This window comes from Vicia villosa, unplaced genomic scaffold, assembly GCF_029867415.1.
Source record: "Vicia villosa cultivar HV-30 ecotype Madison, WI unplaced genomic scaffold, Vvil1.0 ctg.000048F_1_1, whole genome shotgun sequence".
Classification (NCBI taxonomy): Eukaryota; Viridiplantae; Streptophyta; class Magnoliopsida; order Fabales; family Fabaceae; genus Vicia; species Vicia villosa.
The window spans coordinates 1,353,587-1,372,170 of record NW_026704980.1 but is presented as its reverse complement, the minus strand read 5'-3'; the positions used below and the strand labels follow the sequence as shown (position 1 = coordinate 1,372,170).

Genomic DNA, 18,584 nt, shown 5'->3' with positions numbered 1-18,584 from the left:
AGCAGTTTTGCTAGGCGGAAAGTATCTCGCTAAGAATACTCTCTTCAATTCGTTCCACGTAGTTATGGAATTGGAAGGCAGGGATTGAAGCCACGCTCTCGCTCTATCTCTCAAGGAGAAAGGGAAAAAGCGTAATCGAATAGCTTCGGAGCTAACGTTGTTGGCTTTGATAGTGTCGGCATATTGCACGAACACGGATAAATGGAGATTGGGGTCGTCTACAGGGCTTCCAGAGAATTGATTCTGTTGAACAGCTTGGACCAGTGAAGGTTTCAGTTCGAAATTGTTCGCTTCAATCGCAGGTGGTGCGATACTTGAATGCGGTTCAGCGCACGAAGGAGCGGCATAGTCTCTAAGAGGACGAATAGCAGCCATCTCTAACTTCGGGGTAATTTGATTGATTTGATCAGTAAAAATCAATTCCTGATTAATCGGAATTTCTGCTACTTCGGGAAGATTGCGAGCTCGACGTTTAACGTTAATGAAACGTTCGATCTCGTTAATTCGTTGTATTAAGTCTCCTCCTTCTGAACGAGTATTTGGCATACAATCGTTCAAAAAGAAAGGGAAGAATTGTCCTAGTCTCTACGGTGTAACAGTGAGTTACGATATCGACTTAAATAGTCCCCAGCAACGGCGCCAAAAACTTGATTGCGACTTTACGTGTCTATAAATCTGATAACTGCAAGTGCACAGTCGTGTCGTGTAGTTTTAAAAGATATCGAATCCACAGGGACTATGAATCGATCTACCGTTATCTAAGGTTACTATGTAAAGCTAGGAGTACTAAAATTTCGATTGTTCCTAAGGGAAAGTGATTGTGAGAAAATAAAGAATAATAATAAAAGACAGGTATCAGTATGTATTTCGTTTAACTAAAGGTAATCCGAAGGTCCATTGGCTTTTGCATAATTAAATTAAAAATCTTTACTAATTCCAATTGATTAAAAATCCTCCTCTCAAACTTTCGCTCTGTTGATTCAGACTACTTTCCTAATCCTAATGTACGCTTTCGCCATCCCATTAGATTTTAGAAGAGCTTTTTGGAAACAATGTAATTAATAAAATGCCTATTTTACGAGGTTGTTACCTATTTAAATCTCCTAATCTCAAACTTTCGCTCTGTTGACTCGGAGCAAGCTAATAACCCTAACGTACGCTTTCGCCATCCCGCTCGAGTGTAAAAACAATTTTTGAAAATAAATAAGTTCCAATTAGTTTTAATACGCTTTCGCCATCCTTAAAACTAATGTCCTATGTCTACTATCCAGTTAAAGTCCTCAAACTTTCGCTCTATTGGTTTTAACCTTTGACCGTCCTAAGCCCTCAAACTTTCGCTCTATTGGTTTTAAGACTTACTAATTAAACTAGACATATAAACCAAAAATAAGTGATAATTAATAAAACGTAATTTAAGCCAATTTATTTCGGATCCCTACGGTTAACTTACTTTACATACCGACACCTTTAGTAATTTAGCCAGACATATTAATATGATTAAACATGCATAAATCGGTTCGGTTCATAATAATAGGCATATTAAATGGCATATAATATATCATGCAATAATAATATAAATAAAGGCGGTAAATAAAAACCTGAATTAAAATAAATCTGAATTGAATTGAATCTTGAAGTACTCGAACTTCCACCACAGGTTGGCTGGATCGTTCTTCGGAATTTAAATGGCAGAAAATAAAAACAATGAAATAAAACGATAAATCTAACGTAAGGCTAGATCTACGAAAAGTTCACAACAATTTCCAGTGTAGAAATCGTTGTGAGAAAATAAACGGTTAAATGAAAGCAGAATAAGGAAAAGCAGTTCGGGTACAATTTCGGCAGCACTTCGTTGGCAGGAAATCGGACAGATTGAAGTGAGGTGACTGGTCCTATTTATAGGAGGGGCTTTGCAGTTGCTTTGCGTGAAAAGAGGAACTTCTGCAGACTGGGACGTGGAGACGTGCGTCTCCTATTCTTCAGGGAGACTTGAGACGTGCGTCTCAAGTGGAGAGAATTTAGGGAGGTGGAGACGTGCGTCTCCCTTTTGCTGAGGTGGCAGAGACGTGCGTCTCTGCTTACTTGTGTGGCTTGGGCTGCTTTCCTTCGTGGGCTGGATTGCTTCATTGAGTCTTTGGGCCTCTTTCAGCACACTTGGCCTTTAATTGCACTCCCTTTTTACTTCAGCACCCAATTTATGTCTTTTAGGCATAGAAAAGGGTCGTTTTGGCTCCATTTCTTCTCTTTTTCACAATTCGGCATAGTAAGAGTGTAAAACCTGAAACAAAGCAAAAACACGCGTAATATCATAATAAATTAACATAATAAACGGAAAAAGCTATAAATATCTATGGATTTTAAGCTAAATATACGATATAAAATCGTGTTATCAATCACATAATTCCTCGAACAAGTCTTTGTTTAGAGTCATGTGCCAAGTGCAACCGGAATCCATAATCCACTCCTTGCTCGTGTCACTGCTTGAAACCACAAGAACATCAGATGATTCAAAATCATCTTAAACAATGGTTGTGTTGCTATTATCCTTACCTCCATGATCTTTCAGGCGTTCTGGGCACAAATTTCTTGTGTGACCCCCCTTCTTACAATGATAACAATGAATACCAAATGTTTCTTGTAACGCCCCAGACTGCTTTCGGGATGATCGACTGACCCCACAAACCAACACGGGTCTTTTCAGCATGCTTTGACCTCACTCGCACGCTTTCCGGGAAACTTCCCAGAAGGTCACCCATCCCAATACTAATCCAAGTCAAGCACGCTTAATTGTGGAGTTCTTATTGAACGAGCTCCCGAAAAGAAGATGCATCTTGTTGATATAGGTAGTACCCATTAATCCTTATAAGCTTTCCTTCAACCATGCAGTCCCATACCTGCACGGCATCAGGATTCCTCTCATTCCGATGTGGCGACCACCCTAGCCCCCATTGGCCTCAGGTGTTCCATACGGTGCAACCACCCCTCGCCTTCTTCGGCCTCAGGTGTTACATTTCTCCACTGTAAGACTTCTGTTGACTTTTACCTTTCTTCTTGTCGAACTTACCATCCTTTCGCAAGAATTTTCCCTTAACGTCCAAACCTTCACCAACCGTCGAAGGTTTATGCTCCTTTCATTCGTTCAAGTCCTTAGAATACAAGGCTGGTTGAACTTCTTCGAAGGTCAGGGACTCCCTTCCATACAAGAGAGTTTCTTTGAAGTGAGGATGTGACCTAAGCAAAGCGCACAACAGCAACAATGCTTGATCTTCATCATCGATCTTCACATCAATATTTTCAAGATCAAGAATCAGCTTGTTGAACATATCCCCGCTCACCACGCCAATTTGTTGAAGTCATCTTCTCCATGCTCACCGTACCAATTTGTTGTAAAAATGATGCCAAGAATAGAGTACAATAGGGAACACAATGGGAAGCAAGAAGAACAACAAGGAATTGGTTATAAGTGTTATTACTTACTTTCTCTTTGAATCAAGACTACAAGAATTACAAGAATAATAAATAACCCTCTCATCCTAAATTAGGATTTGTCGTATGCAATAATGAGAGACTAGTATGCTATATATAATAAACCTAGCATACTAAACTAATGGGCTTAGCCACTTATAATTTTTTATAATGGTTTTGAAATGGTATTGAAAGATACTTTTCTTAACTAGATCAAAGATTTTTCATCTGTTAGATGCTAAGCTCTGGACATATTTAGGTTTGACATTCACATATACTAGTGAATCTTAATGTTACCTTAACAAAATGGTGTCATTTCCAGGGACTTACCAATTGGAGAAAGTCCAATGCTTCTTCTGGAACTTCCAGATGCAATGTGATGATCCTAAAAGCTTCATGGGACCTTCCTGAAGCTAACTCAATGATCATAATTTGCAAGTGATGAAACTTGAAAATGAAGGATGATGGTGATGTTACAATGGAAATCTTAAGGTTTCTACAACTTCTATATGATGGATATGAAGTGTTTGAGTGATAAATGTTAGTTCCATGGCTTTGTATTGACATAATTTTGCTAAAACATGGTTCTTAACTGATATTGAACAAGATGTTGTAACATCTTGTTATGTTGTCATAACAGGTTCCGCTGTTATGTGTTTTGACAAATGTTCTGCTAGATGTTGTAACATTCTACACCAGAACATCTTGACAATTCAGGATGGTTTTTTAAACCTTGAAAGATTTGATTGAAAAATATGAGAATCTGGAATATTCAGATAATCATTACATACGCATGCAATCAAGGATAATTGGGACAAATACAAATTAGTGTTTGTTTTAAGAAAAAGAATCTTTGAGAATTTATTTGGAAAACTAAGATGTGATTTGATTTGTTCATAATTTGTGAAAAGATCTTGCAGCTGTTTTCAAAAAAAGAGAAGATTGAATTCGGTTTGAAGTCCAAGCCCTTTCTACAAGTATCTATAAAAAGGAACTTGGGAAACCTAGTTTGCTAAGCATTCATACAAGGAAAACCGTAGTTACAATAAGGGTTTCTGTTTAGGGAGTTCCTCAAGTTCCTCGTGTGTTCTTTTCTTTTGTGTCACTCATGTATCTTCTAATACATTGAGGTGGACATGTGTTCTCACTCTTGAAGCTTTTAAGCAAGAGAGTTGAGTGTTGTTCTTGATCAAAGCTTTTAAGTAAGATCAAGTATTATTCTTAGTTAGGGTACTTAACTAAGTATTTTGTTTATTGGAAAGTGTGATCTTTCTACTTTAGTTTCATTGGTTGCAGGGTGTGTGTAACTGCAGTTTATCACTGCGCTGATTGGAAGTGGGATGGCAATTTCTTAGGTTTAAATATCGACTTCTAAGCAGAAGTAGTGTTGGGTAGTGATTAGACAATAATTTGTAAACGAGGTGTTTAGTTTTGAACTAATGTTGTTAATAGTGGACTTCCTTACTGGCTTGGTAGCTCCCAAATTAGGTGTTGTTTGCACTGATTTGGGTTAAGAATTTATGTGTTCTTTATCTTTCTGCATTAAGTTTTCAGTTTGATAATTATGATGTAAGTCAGCAACATATGTGTTGACATTGTGTGTTGTTAGGACATCTATCTTGATATCTGTTGTAAGTTCCAGAATTTCAATTGGCATCAGAGCAGGCACCCATTTCACCAAATTTGTTACCTATTTGATGGCATCCCATTATAAGATAAGCCAAAAATTTATGAAAATCCATGGACTGCCCTTTAAGAATCTTGTCCATCATAATTTTGTAAACAGTAGGTTCTAGTTTTGTCACCATGTGGTTTTGCAGGTTACACTAATTTTTGGTCGGAGCTAATTGAATGGATGCATGATGAATGAGTTTTTCTGTTACAATCTTGCCCAAAATGCAGGAGACACCAATATGAATGAATTTTTGTCAATCTGGTACTGTTTAGCAATTGATATATACTTAAATAGCTGAATTATTATAGTAGGAAATTTAAATAACTGATAAGTCGCATTTATAGTCTTGATAAGCCGCATTTATATAGCAGAAATTGTATAGTTTTATAAGCCGCATTTATATAGCAGAATTTATATAGAAATGGTATCTGAAGAAGAAGTTAATATTGATATTGTTATTCACCGAATAAATTGTGATTAAATCACACAGCGACAACCAAAATGGTTATGCCACTGCATCTGTTACTTAAAACTATCATGACCATTTTTTTTGGTTATGTTACAAATTAACTTATTGTTTTGGACTTATTGTTACGCAATTGCATCTATTATGAAGTTTCTTATTGATGATTATCAACTTATTATTTTGGACAGGTAATGAATTGTGTGGACAAGGAATTGGAGTGAGTGTTACTGCGGATCGATACACTTCTGATAAAATGGTTGATGTATATAGAGGGATTGAGCAAAAGCCACTAATCATATCTTGATGGAGTGACCGACACATTCCGCAATAGGTGTTGATGAATTTGATTTTAACATATAGCTACTTTCATGGATACAAAACTAAAACCCCGGTAAACTTGTGATTTTTGTCCACTAAAGTTTCAACTGAAGTATTCTATTTGCAAGCTTTCAATACTGGTGGTGATCATGCCAAAGCATACACTGCTGATTTTCAATATCCACTACTGATTTGAAAATTTATTGCATATATATGAAGTAAACCTCATTGTCTTCAGGGATCATTTGTGATGCTCATTTTCTTGTATTTTATTGTTCATTGTAATCAGATTTGTTACGTTTTATAACTTAGTCCTAAAATATTAACATTCTTTGTTTTCTCCCTGACTATATTTCTATCTATTTGCATTCTCACTTTTTGGAAAATATCTTATAATCTGATGTCCCTTTGGTGACATGAGCTTCTCTATTCCCTGCAGTGACACCTCAATACTGAGTTTTCCCCAAAGCAATGTTAAATTAGTTACAGCTTTGTTCTGCTTCAAGCCATTAAGCATGTTTAGTCTACTTTACTTCTTGGTATTTTCAAGAAAAGTGTGAACACAACTAGAATTTCAAAACTAGTTTGGTTTTTGACAAACTGGTTAACTAGGATTACTTCTTCGGAACTGGATTGGTTCTTTGACAGACTGGTGTTGATCCAATTATAAAAAATGTATTTGTTTTAAAAGAAATCAAACATAGACTGATGACGGTATATCGTTGATTCATGAACAGGTAATGGTACTATAAGAGAGTGTGGAGTTATCGAAGACTTTTGTAGCTCTGTTACATAGCCTTTGCCTACATTCATCGTAAAATTTGTGAGGTGACATTTAGACTATTTGTAAGGTGACATAGCCTTTGCCTACATTCATCAATTCCTGTATTACTTTTCAGCTTAGCGACGCGTATACTGAATGGAATGGCCATGTGGTACAATGAAATAGTTTGTTGATCAACTCAAGGTAACATGACATGATACTATGAAATACAATAATTATGCTATAGAAACAATATTAGTAATGATTTTTGTTTGTTTTATATCTATTGATCACTAATCATGTGATGATGAGGCAATGGTCTTAAATTGTGACCTTTATCGATCTTGATGGCGTAGGTGTTACCAACTCCCCAAAATCAATTTTGTGTTGTGTGTGTATAAATAATGTCGTAGTTACAATTAACCAGCACTTCAATATTTATTGCTTTTGGCAACACTTTTATATGCAACATGTGTAAATTGTTGCCTAAAAAAAATTCTGGCAACAATTTTTGGCTGTTGCCAAGAGAATTCTCGCAGCACCTCACAAATGTTCCCTAAAATACTTCTGGGAACGATTTTCAAACATTCCTATAATTTATCTTTGGCAATAATTAATAAATGTCCCCTTTAATGCTTTTGGGAACAATTTTAAATTGGTACATTATTTCAGAGCGTTACATTTTTAAAATGTTGTATATATATTTCAACAATAACAAATAAATTAGCGGCAATTATCTCTTAGAACGTTATAAAATTTATTTAATTTAATAATTAAAAATATATAAATTTATTTAATTTAATAATTAAAATATATTTTATGATAGAAATATTACAAAAAAATTTATAATGAAAATATATAAAATTTACTTAATAAAATTATACGATAGAAATACTATAACATAATTAATATTGTCATATGCTGAAATAGTAAATTTATTTGATACAGTCGCGTTAAAATAATGAGAAAAAGGGATATGCACTGACAGTGTAAAATATTCTTACACTGTCAACCAATCACAACCATGCATCCAATTAAAACACAATTTTAATTTAAAAAAATTAATATGACATGACAAGTGTAAGGATTTTGATTGCATGTATGTGTAAAGTTTGTTTACACTGTCAGTGCACTACCTTTAGACTCTAAAATAATTGATAGTATAGATATATTTAAGTGCTTTATTATAATTAGTATATATTTTTTTGACAAATACTGATTAATAATATAATTATAAATATATGGTTAATGATTAATAGTAAAATGTCAATATTCACTAAAGGATTTCATCGATACACTTCCAAACTTTTTTCATAGAACACCAACACTCTTGAAATTTTCTTGCGCCATAACCCTAAAAACCCAAATCAATATATCCATCCCCAAATAAGTTGCTCCTTGTTTCATTTTCATGCTATAGATTTATTTTCTATTTCATTCTAGTTTTGTATTTCATTTGACCATTCATAATCCAAATCAAATTTTGTTTTTCACCTCAAAACCCCAATTGACATTCACCTACAAAACTTGAATCGATTCAACTATCTTCATCAAAATCAATTTCTAAAGTCACTACCGAAATTGATTCTTCTCCTTCCTAAGATCGTTCTTATTTTTGTTTTGAAGTCGACGGGACGAGTTTGAAGTATGCATTACCCTCTCTTTTTGTTATCCCTCGGTTCAACTGCGATCCAACTTCGGTAAGAAACATTACCTTTTGTCTCATATTCTTTAATGTTTTTCTATTGATTTCAAAGTTGGAATAGTGAATGTATAGTTTGGGTGTTGAGTTAAGATCTTTGTTTGTTTGCTCTCATGTTTTTAAGATTAAGCTAGTTTTAATGTAATAATTTAATTTAATTTTTGGTTTCAATAAATTTTAAAGATTGTTTCCTTTTAAACTCAATGTTTCATTATGTATTGAAGATTTTTCTCCTTATCATATACCGTTGATGTTTATGCTATTCAATTATACTTGTGACAACAACACCTTAATTATTCAATTGATTCGATATACTTGTAAATTCTATTAGTTTTATGGTTGCAGGAAGAATCCAAAATATTTGGAATAAGAAAGGTGAAAATTATTTGATGTCTATTCCATGTGCATAATAAGAAAACAAAATATGGATAAAGTTGTTTCTGGTGTGCTTTATGTATATTCCTGCCATAATTATTTGAAAATGGAAATGAAAGAAACCACTTAATGATCATGCATGATACTACTATATGTTTAATACTTCTCCGCAACATATGGCCATGTTTTGTAATTTTATATATAGCTAGGTTTTAGTAGTTACATTTTAGTACAGATGCTTCCATAATTCAACATTTATGTTATTTGTGTTAAATAAAGCTATTACTGAATGTATTTTAAAGTTTTATACCCATCTCTAAATGAGACTCAAGTAATACATGCTAGAAATACAATGCAGGGGAAGCTGATAATGCAAAAAATTTTTAGCATTGCTTCTTCAAATAGTCAAGTAACACTCTCAATTGGAGTTAACCCGAGTTACCGCCACCTGCGCCTTCAAATGTGTAATTATATTTTGATTTTCTTCTAATTGTTTTATACAATGTTTTACTTGGTTTTGTTTATTTATTTTACTTATATTTTTGAATTTGGATGTATTTTATAGACATGTTGAGTTTGTAAAAAAGAGGATTCTTCTTTTGGAAAAGGGGCCTCAATGCTGAGTACTAGAAAGAATACTTTGTAAGTGTATCAACAGTTTGTCAGAGTCAACTTTTGTTTAATTATCATTCTGTTTCATAGTCCCATTTATTTATTATTTATTTATTAAGTTTACCATACTTTAATAGGGCTTTAACTAGAGTTGTCAAAATGGGCTCGGCCCATTGGGCCGGCTCATAAGCCCTACAATTTAGCGCGGGCTGGGCCGCAAAAAAACTTAAAAAAAGACGACCCTGTCTTTTTGGGCCAGCCCATCGGGCCTATGTTTTTTATGGGCTGGGCCGGGCCGGGCCAAGCGGGCTATGGGCTGGCCCATTAAAAAAAGATTTTGGTAAATTTTGGAGAAAAAAGATTGAGATAAGATATGATTTTATAAATGTGTTTTCAAGTCATAAAGAAAAGTTAAAGAGGATCAAGATATATTTTCAAAATAATGTGATCAAGGAAATGGTTGTGAGATGTAGAAAAAATTTGACAAGTATTGGTGATAATATTAAGTTACTTTATACTTTTACATGGATGATTTTGTGGTATTCATATATATATTTGTGGATAAATATTTTAAACATCACTTATATACGTTTATGATGACTTTTTACTTATGTTGTATTGCATCCATTACATCCTTTTTATAAAATTAAAATTATAATATTGAAATACGGGCCGGACTGGCCCATCGGGCCACACGGACCTTTAAAAAATGGGCCGGGCTTATTTTATGTGGCCCATTTAGCAATAGGGCTGGGCCGGACCAGCCCATTAAAACACGTTGGCCCACCGGGCCGAAGCGGGCTGGGCCGGGCCGGCCCATTTGACAGCTCTAGCTTTAACTGTAACCATTACATTACAAATACCGCATGCGGGAAAGTAAAGGAAAGATAGCAAGTAAGAGAAAAGTTTAGACATAATCTAAGAAATGCTTGCTGTAAACTAGGAGAAAAGTATAGGTGGTGATAGTCCCGTTTTTTATAGTTAGAATGTAGAATTGAATCGTAAACTAATGTACTCACTTTGAAATGCAGAAAGCTTTCCGCCCCCTCAAGATAGGACCATGGTTGTTGCGTACCTTGCTAAAGTTGCTCAGAACATGGGTTTTCCTATTGCAGAATATATGGATGTAATTCTGTTGAAACATCTAAAGTCAGAGCTCTTGTAGGCAAAGTTTGTTGTCATCTAATTTCATTATAGTTAAATAAACTAATTATTTTATTATTTTTCTAGACTTATACTTCTAAGTGTTGAATTTATAGTATTAAGTAATGTTAGACATTTTGTGTCTATTGTGTGTAAGTATTAAACTTTAAAAAATCATGTATTTTGTCATTTTGTTAGATTTTATTAACACAACTTTTATGGTACATGTAATTTATGATTGGTGTAATTCTAGTTTGAGTTGTTTATTTTCTAAAAAATATTCCTAAATAACTTATAGAAACATTTATCAAATGCTCTCACTATTTCGAAAAAAAAAATTTAAATAACCATGTTTAATAAAAAAATTACCAAAAAAATCATGTTTTCGGGGTATTTATCAAAATGTCTAGGTTTGGAACCCCGTGTAGGTGGATGCGCCAACTGAAATGGCGCATAAGTGTGTTGTAGGGGTGCATGCGCCAAACCATTTGGTTAACCCTAATTTTTTTTTATTGTTTGCGCCAAATGGAATGGCGCATTAGGGTATTTTTTTTCCCTACTAGCCAAACCATTTGGCGCCTAAGACCAAATCCCTTTTTTTTAATTTTTTTTTAGTTTTTATAATTACATTTAGAAAACCTATATTGACATCGGTTATTCGAAATCGAAACAACGGGGCTATATATAATAACCGGAAATAACAAATTTCATTAATTTAAGAGAAACCATACATCGACAACAATTGATTAAAGAAAACATAACAAAATGCCTAATGGCGTCCATCACCAAGATAACCATCTGTTCCGCACTGAGTTCTGGTTATGACACGTCGAGGACGGTCGTTGACGCCGCCGCAAAGCCTAGCACCACCCCTACCCCTTCGTGCTTCTTGCTGGGTTTGTGTAGTTGGCCCTGGAAGTGGGTTGTTCCGCTGATCGCTGTCTATGAATTCGTCCACGCCACCATAATTTTCCGGAAACCGACTGTCGTAAAGTCGGTTACCCAAGCCTTCAAAAGTGTTAAATGGTGATGGGGGAGTGGGTTGGGACACGACTTCAGGTTGGTAGCACCCAGTAGCACTAGAACTACCTTGATAAAAGTCAAATTGGTTCGACGGTGTTGTATAGCCAGAAGGGGTGCCACGGTGTGATGATTCAGCATATGGACCATTATTGGGACTTAGATGGAGGCTTGACGAACCGGTCTCAATGTTTTGTCCGAACAACCTTGTGGACCCTGTGTAACCTGCAAAGCCAAGTGGTTGTGAATGGGTCTGGTATTGGCTAGCAGAATGGAGTTGGTCTTTAGCTTCTTAGAAAGGTTGAGACTGTGATTGGAACAAATTTGGTTGTCGGTAGTTGCGGGCAGAACGGGATGGAGTATGGAACAAATTTTGTTGTTGGTTGGGACTGTCTCCAATTTACAAGGCACAGACATTGCTCTGAGTTTACAATGCTGCGTTTCCAGTGGTAGCCAAGGAGGATTACTGGCCTGAGTATGATGGGGAGGTAGTTTGGCATAATGACGCAATGCGGCGAAAGAAAAAGGGTCGCCCCAATAGTACGCGGATTAGAACCGAAATGGACGTCCACGACAAAATGGAAAGAAAATGCAGCATTTTTCGTCAAGTGGGGCACAATAAATAAAGATGCCCTAATCTTGGCTCGACCTCGTCGCAATTTTAATCTACTTTGTATTTTTTTCGACAATGTATTAATTTCTTTACCACCTATTGTAACCTTTCCCAAGTCTTTCATCAATAAAGTGTGCTTTAATAAAATACCGCAATTGACAACGCAAACATTATTTAGGGTTACTAAGAATTTTACGAACTCGATTTATCAGACGTTTTTACGAAAATATAACACCGGAATAAAAAACTATGCGCGAAAATACCCGAAACGGATTAATTTTGAAAAAAAAAAGGCCCAACACATAGGAGCCAAATGGAATGGCGCCTATGTGTTGATTAATACATGCATGTGCCAATTGGTTTGGCTAACATGCTTTTGCCCTAAATTTTCATCAATTGCGCCAAATGGTTTGGCGTATAATGCACACATGCGCCAATTGATTTGGCGCATCCACTTATCTGGGGTCCCAAACCTAGACATTTTGGTAAATACCCCGAAAACATGGTTTTTTTGGTAATTTTTTATTAAACATGGTTATTTAAATTTTTTCCTTCCACTATTTCAGTTTTAGAAGACAATTGGTAATTGTTGTCACGTATGACAACATTTGAAAACTGTCCCCATAGAGTATTCTCACTCTACCACTTTTAGGGAACGTTTTTCGGACGTTCCATTTTTTAGCAACACATTAAAAGCGTCGCCTAAGATGTCGCAAAAAAGCGTCCCCTTTCCTAGAGTTTAGGGGACGTTTTAAGAAAGTGTGGCCAAAAAGCGATAAAAAACGTCCCCTTAAATAATAGGCAACGCTCGTATAAAGGACGGTTGGAAAACGTCTCCTATTCTTTTAGGCAACGCTTTGCTCAATTCTGGCAACACTTTTCACTTGTTGTCAAAGATGAAAAATGCTGTAGTGCAGGTTTGCTTCCTTGGAACAGGTTTGGTTTTTTGACAGGTTTTGATTCAACTAAAAAAAATTCTTTGGTTTAAAAGCAATCAAAACCAAATGTGTGCCATGCCAACTTCTGAAGGTTTATTGTCACATGTCTCACTTTTTTATCACATAGAGATTTAGCATAATTATACATTTACATTGTGTGTATGTGTACTTGTCCTACCTTTACCATATCTTATATAGAGCATGATATGTGTGTATGACATGCTTGTATTTCTGGTACATTTTGACTTTGGTTTCAAATTGTGCATCACTAAATAAATATGTGCATGTATTGATAATCATTATTGAAATAATATTACTAAAATTGTATTTATACATACATGCCAATATACTATTACTATATGTAATATGAGAGAAGTAGTTCATGAAGCTAGATATTTGAGAATAGTAGTTTTGTTGCAATTATGTGATGCTAATTTTAAGTTAGACGTTAAGAATCTTTCTAAAGCCAATGAGCTTGTAGCTCACTTATCTAGGGCCAGTTTTTTAAGAACCTTTCTCTCTGTATTTTGTAGTTGCGAGAGAGCTATAAATATTAGAAAATAAGATGCTATATCTGCTAACTATTAATTTGGATTGTTTTCTTTTCAGTTCAAGAGAATGACGATTATGTTCTAGAGCTTGTCTCATGAGAGACTTTTGAGATAGCTGCTGAAGAGGCCAAGGATAGTAAGAGCGTTATTGTGTGTCATCCTGTGTTTTTTCAACAAAGAAAATCTTTATTTTCAATTTTAAGTATTTTAGGTTGTTTTGTTGGACGGAGCTACACATAATACAATGTGGGCTTGTGCCCCCACTTAGAATTTCAAGTTGCACAACAATATGGTATATTTTATTATCTTAGTTATTCATTTTTAACGTGCAATCTTCTTACACGTCAATAATAATATGAAATTGCCTTTAAATAAGTGATCATATATTAAACTATTATATCCATTCTAAATAATTTTAATTTAACATATTAATATTATTTTGTTTATTTTAATTTAAATTATATATCCTTTGAACTAGAAAAAGTCATTGACAAAACTTCTTTTCATTCTCATTTCTAATTAACATTTTGTTTACCATATATGCAAAAAAATATAGAAAGATTTACATCATAGTTTCTCATTTTGTAATTTGTAATGCAACTCTTGTGAAATTTATCACTAAAATTATTAATTTATTATTGTATTTTAATGAAATATTTATAATTAATAAAATGTGTATAAATATTTATGATTATTAATCATATTTCAAAATATTTATAGTTATTTGATATATTAAATTTATAATGTTGATGATTTGCTACATATTTATTTTTAAATATTTGCAGTTATTAGAGATTTTTTAATAACAATTAAATCATATTGAATGATTTAAGATATGAATGAACTTATTTGTGCGGATGCACGGGTCTTCTCCTAGTTTATGCAATATAAAAATCACTATGCATAAAGGGATTTAAGAGGTGTTTTAAAAAATTTGATCCTATTAATAGAGTAATCCTGATGAACGAATTTTGATTAAACCATTAGTCACAAATCAAACACAAAATAAGGATTCTAAATTATCTCTTGTAGTGTACTTTAACTTTGATCACGAACATGAAAAATAATATTATCTCTAAGAAGTTCACGTGAGTGCAAAGTGAAAGGCGCTACTAACCGTTTTTTAAGAATAACTAAAAAATAAAAAGGCTAAATACCCTTTTTCGTCCCTTATCTTTAGCTCGGGGTCCAATTTCGTCCCTTAATTTTTAAAAAGTGCAAAAAGATCCCTTAACTTTTTAAAACGGCGCACTTTTGTCCTTCCGTCTATTTTGTGTAAACGGCCGTTTAATTAAGCTTGCGTGGCATGATGAGTTGGATATATATATTTCTTCATCGCCTTCAACGAACATATTTCTGTGAAAACGATTTCTGCAAAATTGGGAGCCTAGGGTTTAGTCACGAACGAATTGGGGGCTAGGGTTTAGCCACGAACGAATTTTCTTCATCTTTCTCCATGAACTCTTCTAGTGGTTCTTCATCTATGATACAAAGCTGTCATGAAAGTTTGAATTGGAAACCGGTTTGCCACTGTGGAGATAAGGCAATTCTAAGAAGGGCGACGACAGCTAAGAGTTTTGGGAAACATTTCTGGGGATGTCCTCATTATAAGGTATGTTTATAATTTAGATTTTCCTTGAATTTTTTTCGTCATTCAAACTGATGAAGAAAGGAACCCGTGAATGCAGGGACAAGGGCAACCTGGGTGTGGCTTCTTCGAATGGTTTTATGAGGAGAGTGAAGATACCAAGGGCAAATATTTGATGTCTAGGTTGGAAAAGCTTGATAAGAAATTTGAAGAATTGCAGATGGATGTTAACAAAATAAAGCTGTCAAGTGAAGAAATAAGGAAAGAGATATATGAAAATAGGAGGCAGTTGAACAAGATGATCAAACTGGAAAAATTTTGGATTATGATGCTTTTTATAGTGTTCATAGGTTTCTGGATTTTCATGTAATGTACCTTGTTATTGTACAAGTTGAATGTACCATGGTTTTTCATGTAATGAATTATGCTTTTTTATTGTACAAGTTGAGTGCATCCAATGCCTTATTATTATAAGTCAACATGTACCAGTTCAATGTATCAAATTCCTTTGTTATTGAACACAACAATATAACACAACAATATAACACAATACTGGTTCATAATGACTTAGTTAATGTAACATCAGAATTGCATCAGAATACACAAACCAGAAGTGGTTCATAACACAATACAACACAACAATATAACACAACAATATAACACAAGAAGTGGTTCATAATTATCACAACATTAATAATTGGTTCATAATATTACATCAGAATCCACATTGTACTTTAACCCAAAAGTGGTGGTACCACATTACCAAAAGTGATTCATAATAGTTACTCATATTACCAAAAGTGGTCCATTAAACAAAAGACATAAAACCAGCATAGACAAATTAAACTAAATGTGATAGGTCCAGGTGCACTTAAAGACAAACTAAAGACAAATTAAACAATTTTCTTGGATCTTTTTGTAGGGGTAGTCCTCCTAGTTGTTGGACCAATGGAATTTTTTGCAGCACTTAATCTGGTGGCAGGTCCAGGTGGCACCCATGGAGTTGTTGTCTTTTTCACACCCAGCTTCTTTGACTTTGCAGCAGCAGTTGGTTGTTGAGCAGCCTTCCCTTTGGAAGCTTGAGAACTCTGAGCAGCTTGTTGTTGAGGGGCCTTTCCTTTTGAAGCTCTTGCTTGTCTTGGTGCAGTCACTTGAGAACTCTGAGTCACTTGAGAAGATTGCTGAGTATCAGTCACTTGAGAAGCTTGTTGAGTAGATGCTTGTTGAGAAGTGTCAACATCAGTCCTTGGTGCAGATTGTTGAGAAGTGTCAACATCAGTCACTTTACAAGTTTTTTTGTTATGACCAGACTTCTTACACCTGCTGCATCTAACAAGCAACCCTGTTCTTCTTATTTTTCTGTCTGTGCCATCAATCTCACCTTGTTCACGATTTCTCTTCTTTTTAGGTCTACCTGGCATCCTTCTATGCTTTGGAGGCCTAACATCAGAATATGGTGTTTTTACCCATAAATTAGAACCATTAACAGGATAAAGTACAGGTTTGTATACTTCAATGTACCTACTCTTCCTAAAACACTCAGGGATGTAATCTTCATACTTAAAGTTTCTACTTTTCATACATGCTAGGGCATGAACACATGGCAATCCTGTAAGTTCCCACTTTCTACAGGAACAAATGTGGTCTTTCAAGTTGACAGCTAACATATCAGCTTGGTTTTCAACATTTTTAACTTCAAAGTAATGTTCATCTGACATCCTACATTAAATAAGCATACCAGACATTAACAAATTTGCAAAGGATCAAATAAAAGGAAATAACTAGTATTCTCAAATAAAATTGCAACTGGTTTACCTAACAATCCATGAGTTGGTGAAACAACTAGTTTTCTCAACTTTCTTTCTGATGTTTGGTAATACTGCATCATCACTCAGCTTAGGGAACCTCATCCTATTTGTTGCCCACCTCTCCATACAATAAATTCTGATATCTTCCAGCATACTGATTAAAGGCTTTGACCTGGAATCAAGGATTACACTATTGAATGATTCTGACATGTTGTTAAGCACACAGTCACATTTGTTAGTTGTCTTGAAGAATGCCCTACTCCAACATCTGGGAGGTGTCTTCATCATGTTGACAAAAGCATCTTTATCCAATTGCTTAATTGCCCTCATTTCTCTTTCAAATGCCTGGACATATGTTGACTTGGCAGCCTTCCAAATTAACTCTTTGTAGACCTTCCCTGGAAATCTTTTTCTGAAGTTATTGTACAAGTGTCTGACACAAAACCTTTGCTCAACATTTGGCAATAGCTCATCCATAGCTGGGAGCAGCCCCTGCAAAAGACACACACATTACAGTCATGCAAACAATAAGTCACAATACATCTATGCAAACAATAAGTAATAATCATGTTTAATTCAGAGGTACACACCTTTTGTTGGTCTGAGATGAATGTGTAACTCAGACACTCTTCTCTGCCTCCTAGGTCATCAATCAATAGTTGTAAAAACCAAGTCCAACTATCCCTATTCTCTCCTTCTACAACAGCAAAAGCAACTGGTAGCATTTGATCATTTGGATCCCTCCCAATTGCTGCCAGGATCTGCCCACCACATAATCCCTTCAAGAAACAACCATCCAGCCCTATCACATGTCTAGACAGTTTAAAACTTTGCTTACATGCTGCAAAACATATGTAGACCCTCCTGAAATATGGTCTCTGGTCTTCTGTACCTTCTGGAACAGAATCAAGGTTGAGCTTCACAGTGGATCCTGGGTTTGCCCTAAGCAGCTCATGACAATAATCTTGGATTCTTGCATAGTCTCCCAAAAAAGAGCCATCAACCATATCTCTAGCCTGAACTCTTGCCCTTATAGCCTTGGTTTTGTTGACACCCACATTTCATTTCTTTTGAGCCTTAGCCTTTATATCCTTTATCCTTAACCTTGGATTGTTTTTCAAAGAGTTTTGAAGCCTCTTGCTAAGCCACTTGGTAGTCATCATCTTCACATTATAGTCTCTACTACAGTCATGCTTGTCAACTACTTTCCTTAATTGCCATGACTCTTCATTTGGTATTTTTGCACAATAAGCTTCCCATGCACAACCATCCTTGCATCTAACCCTAACCCTCACTTTGTCATTCTTAGTGAATCTCATATTTCTACCACTTTGTACAGCATAAGTTGAAATGGCTTCCTTGAAATCATCTCTTGAACTAAAATAAACACCTACTTCCCATTTAAAATCTGCCATATTCTTTTGCAATTTGAACATTGGGTAGCTCTTTCTTCTAATAGCACCACTGCTCTCATCACTATCACAGCCACTTACTAATTCCTCACTCTCCTCATCACCTTTGTCTTGTTCACACTTATCTCTACTACC

The 18,584-nt window shown here is 35.0% G+C and overlaps 1 protein-coding gene and 1 long non-coding RNA gene across 2 annotated transcripts; one reads left to right on the top strand and one right to left on the bottom strand.

Annotated features, from left to right (window-relative positions):
• The first annotated feature begins 7,974 nt into the window (after positions 1-7,974).
• On the top strand, positions 7,975-10,934 carry LOC131623002 (uncharacterized). The gene is made up of 3 exons (XR_009290067.1): positions 7,975-8,387; positions 9,123-9,406; positions 10,408-10,934. It is a non-coding gene; the product is annotated as an uncharacterized LOC131623002 (long non-coding RNA).
• Positions 10,935-16,122: 5,188 nt separating this feature from the next.
• LOC131623089 (uncharacterized) lies at positions 16,123-18,044 on the bottom strand. Its single transcript, XM_058894112.1, has 3 exons — positions 17,628-18,044; positions 17,045-17,529; positions 16,123-16,948 (listed from the first exon to the last, which is right to left on the bottom strand). Exons 1-3 carry the CDS (start codon positions 18,042-18,044, stop codon positions 16,123-16,125), a joined length of 1,728 nt encoding a protein of 575 aa, XP_058750095.1.
• Between the last annotated feature and the right edge of the window lie 540 nt (positions 18,045-18,584).

What these genes read in the sequence shown, in the direction of transcription:
- LOC131623089 (XM_058894112.1), bottom strand. Translation starts at nt 18,044, where the DNA reads ATGGTTGATGGCTCTTTTTTGGGAGACTATGCAAGAATCCAAGATTAT. An exon ending in TCATCTCAGACCAACAAAAG is followed by an intron (nt 17,530 to 17,627) that starts GTGTGTACCTCT and finishes TGTCTTTTGCAG; the next exon opens with GGGCTGCTCCCAGCTATGGA. An exon ending in ACCAACTCATGGATTGTTAG is followed by an intron (nt 16,949 to 17,044) that starts GTAAACCAGTTG and finishes TATTTAATGTAG; the next exon opens with GATGTCAGATGAACATTACT.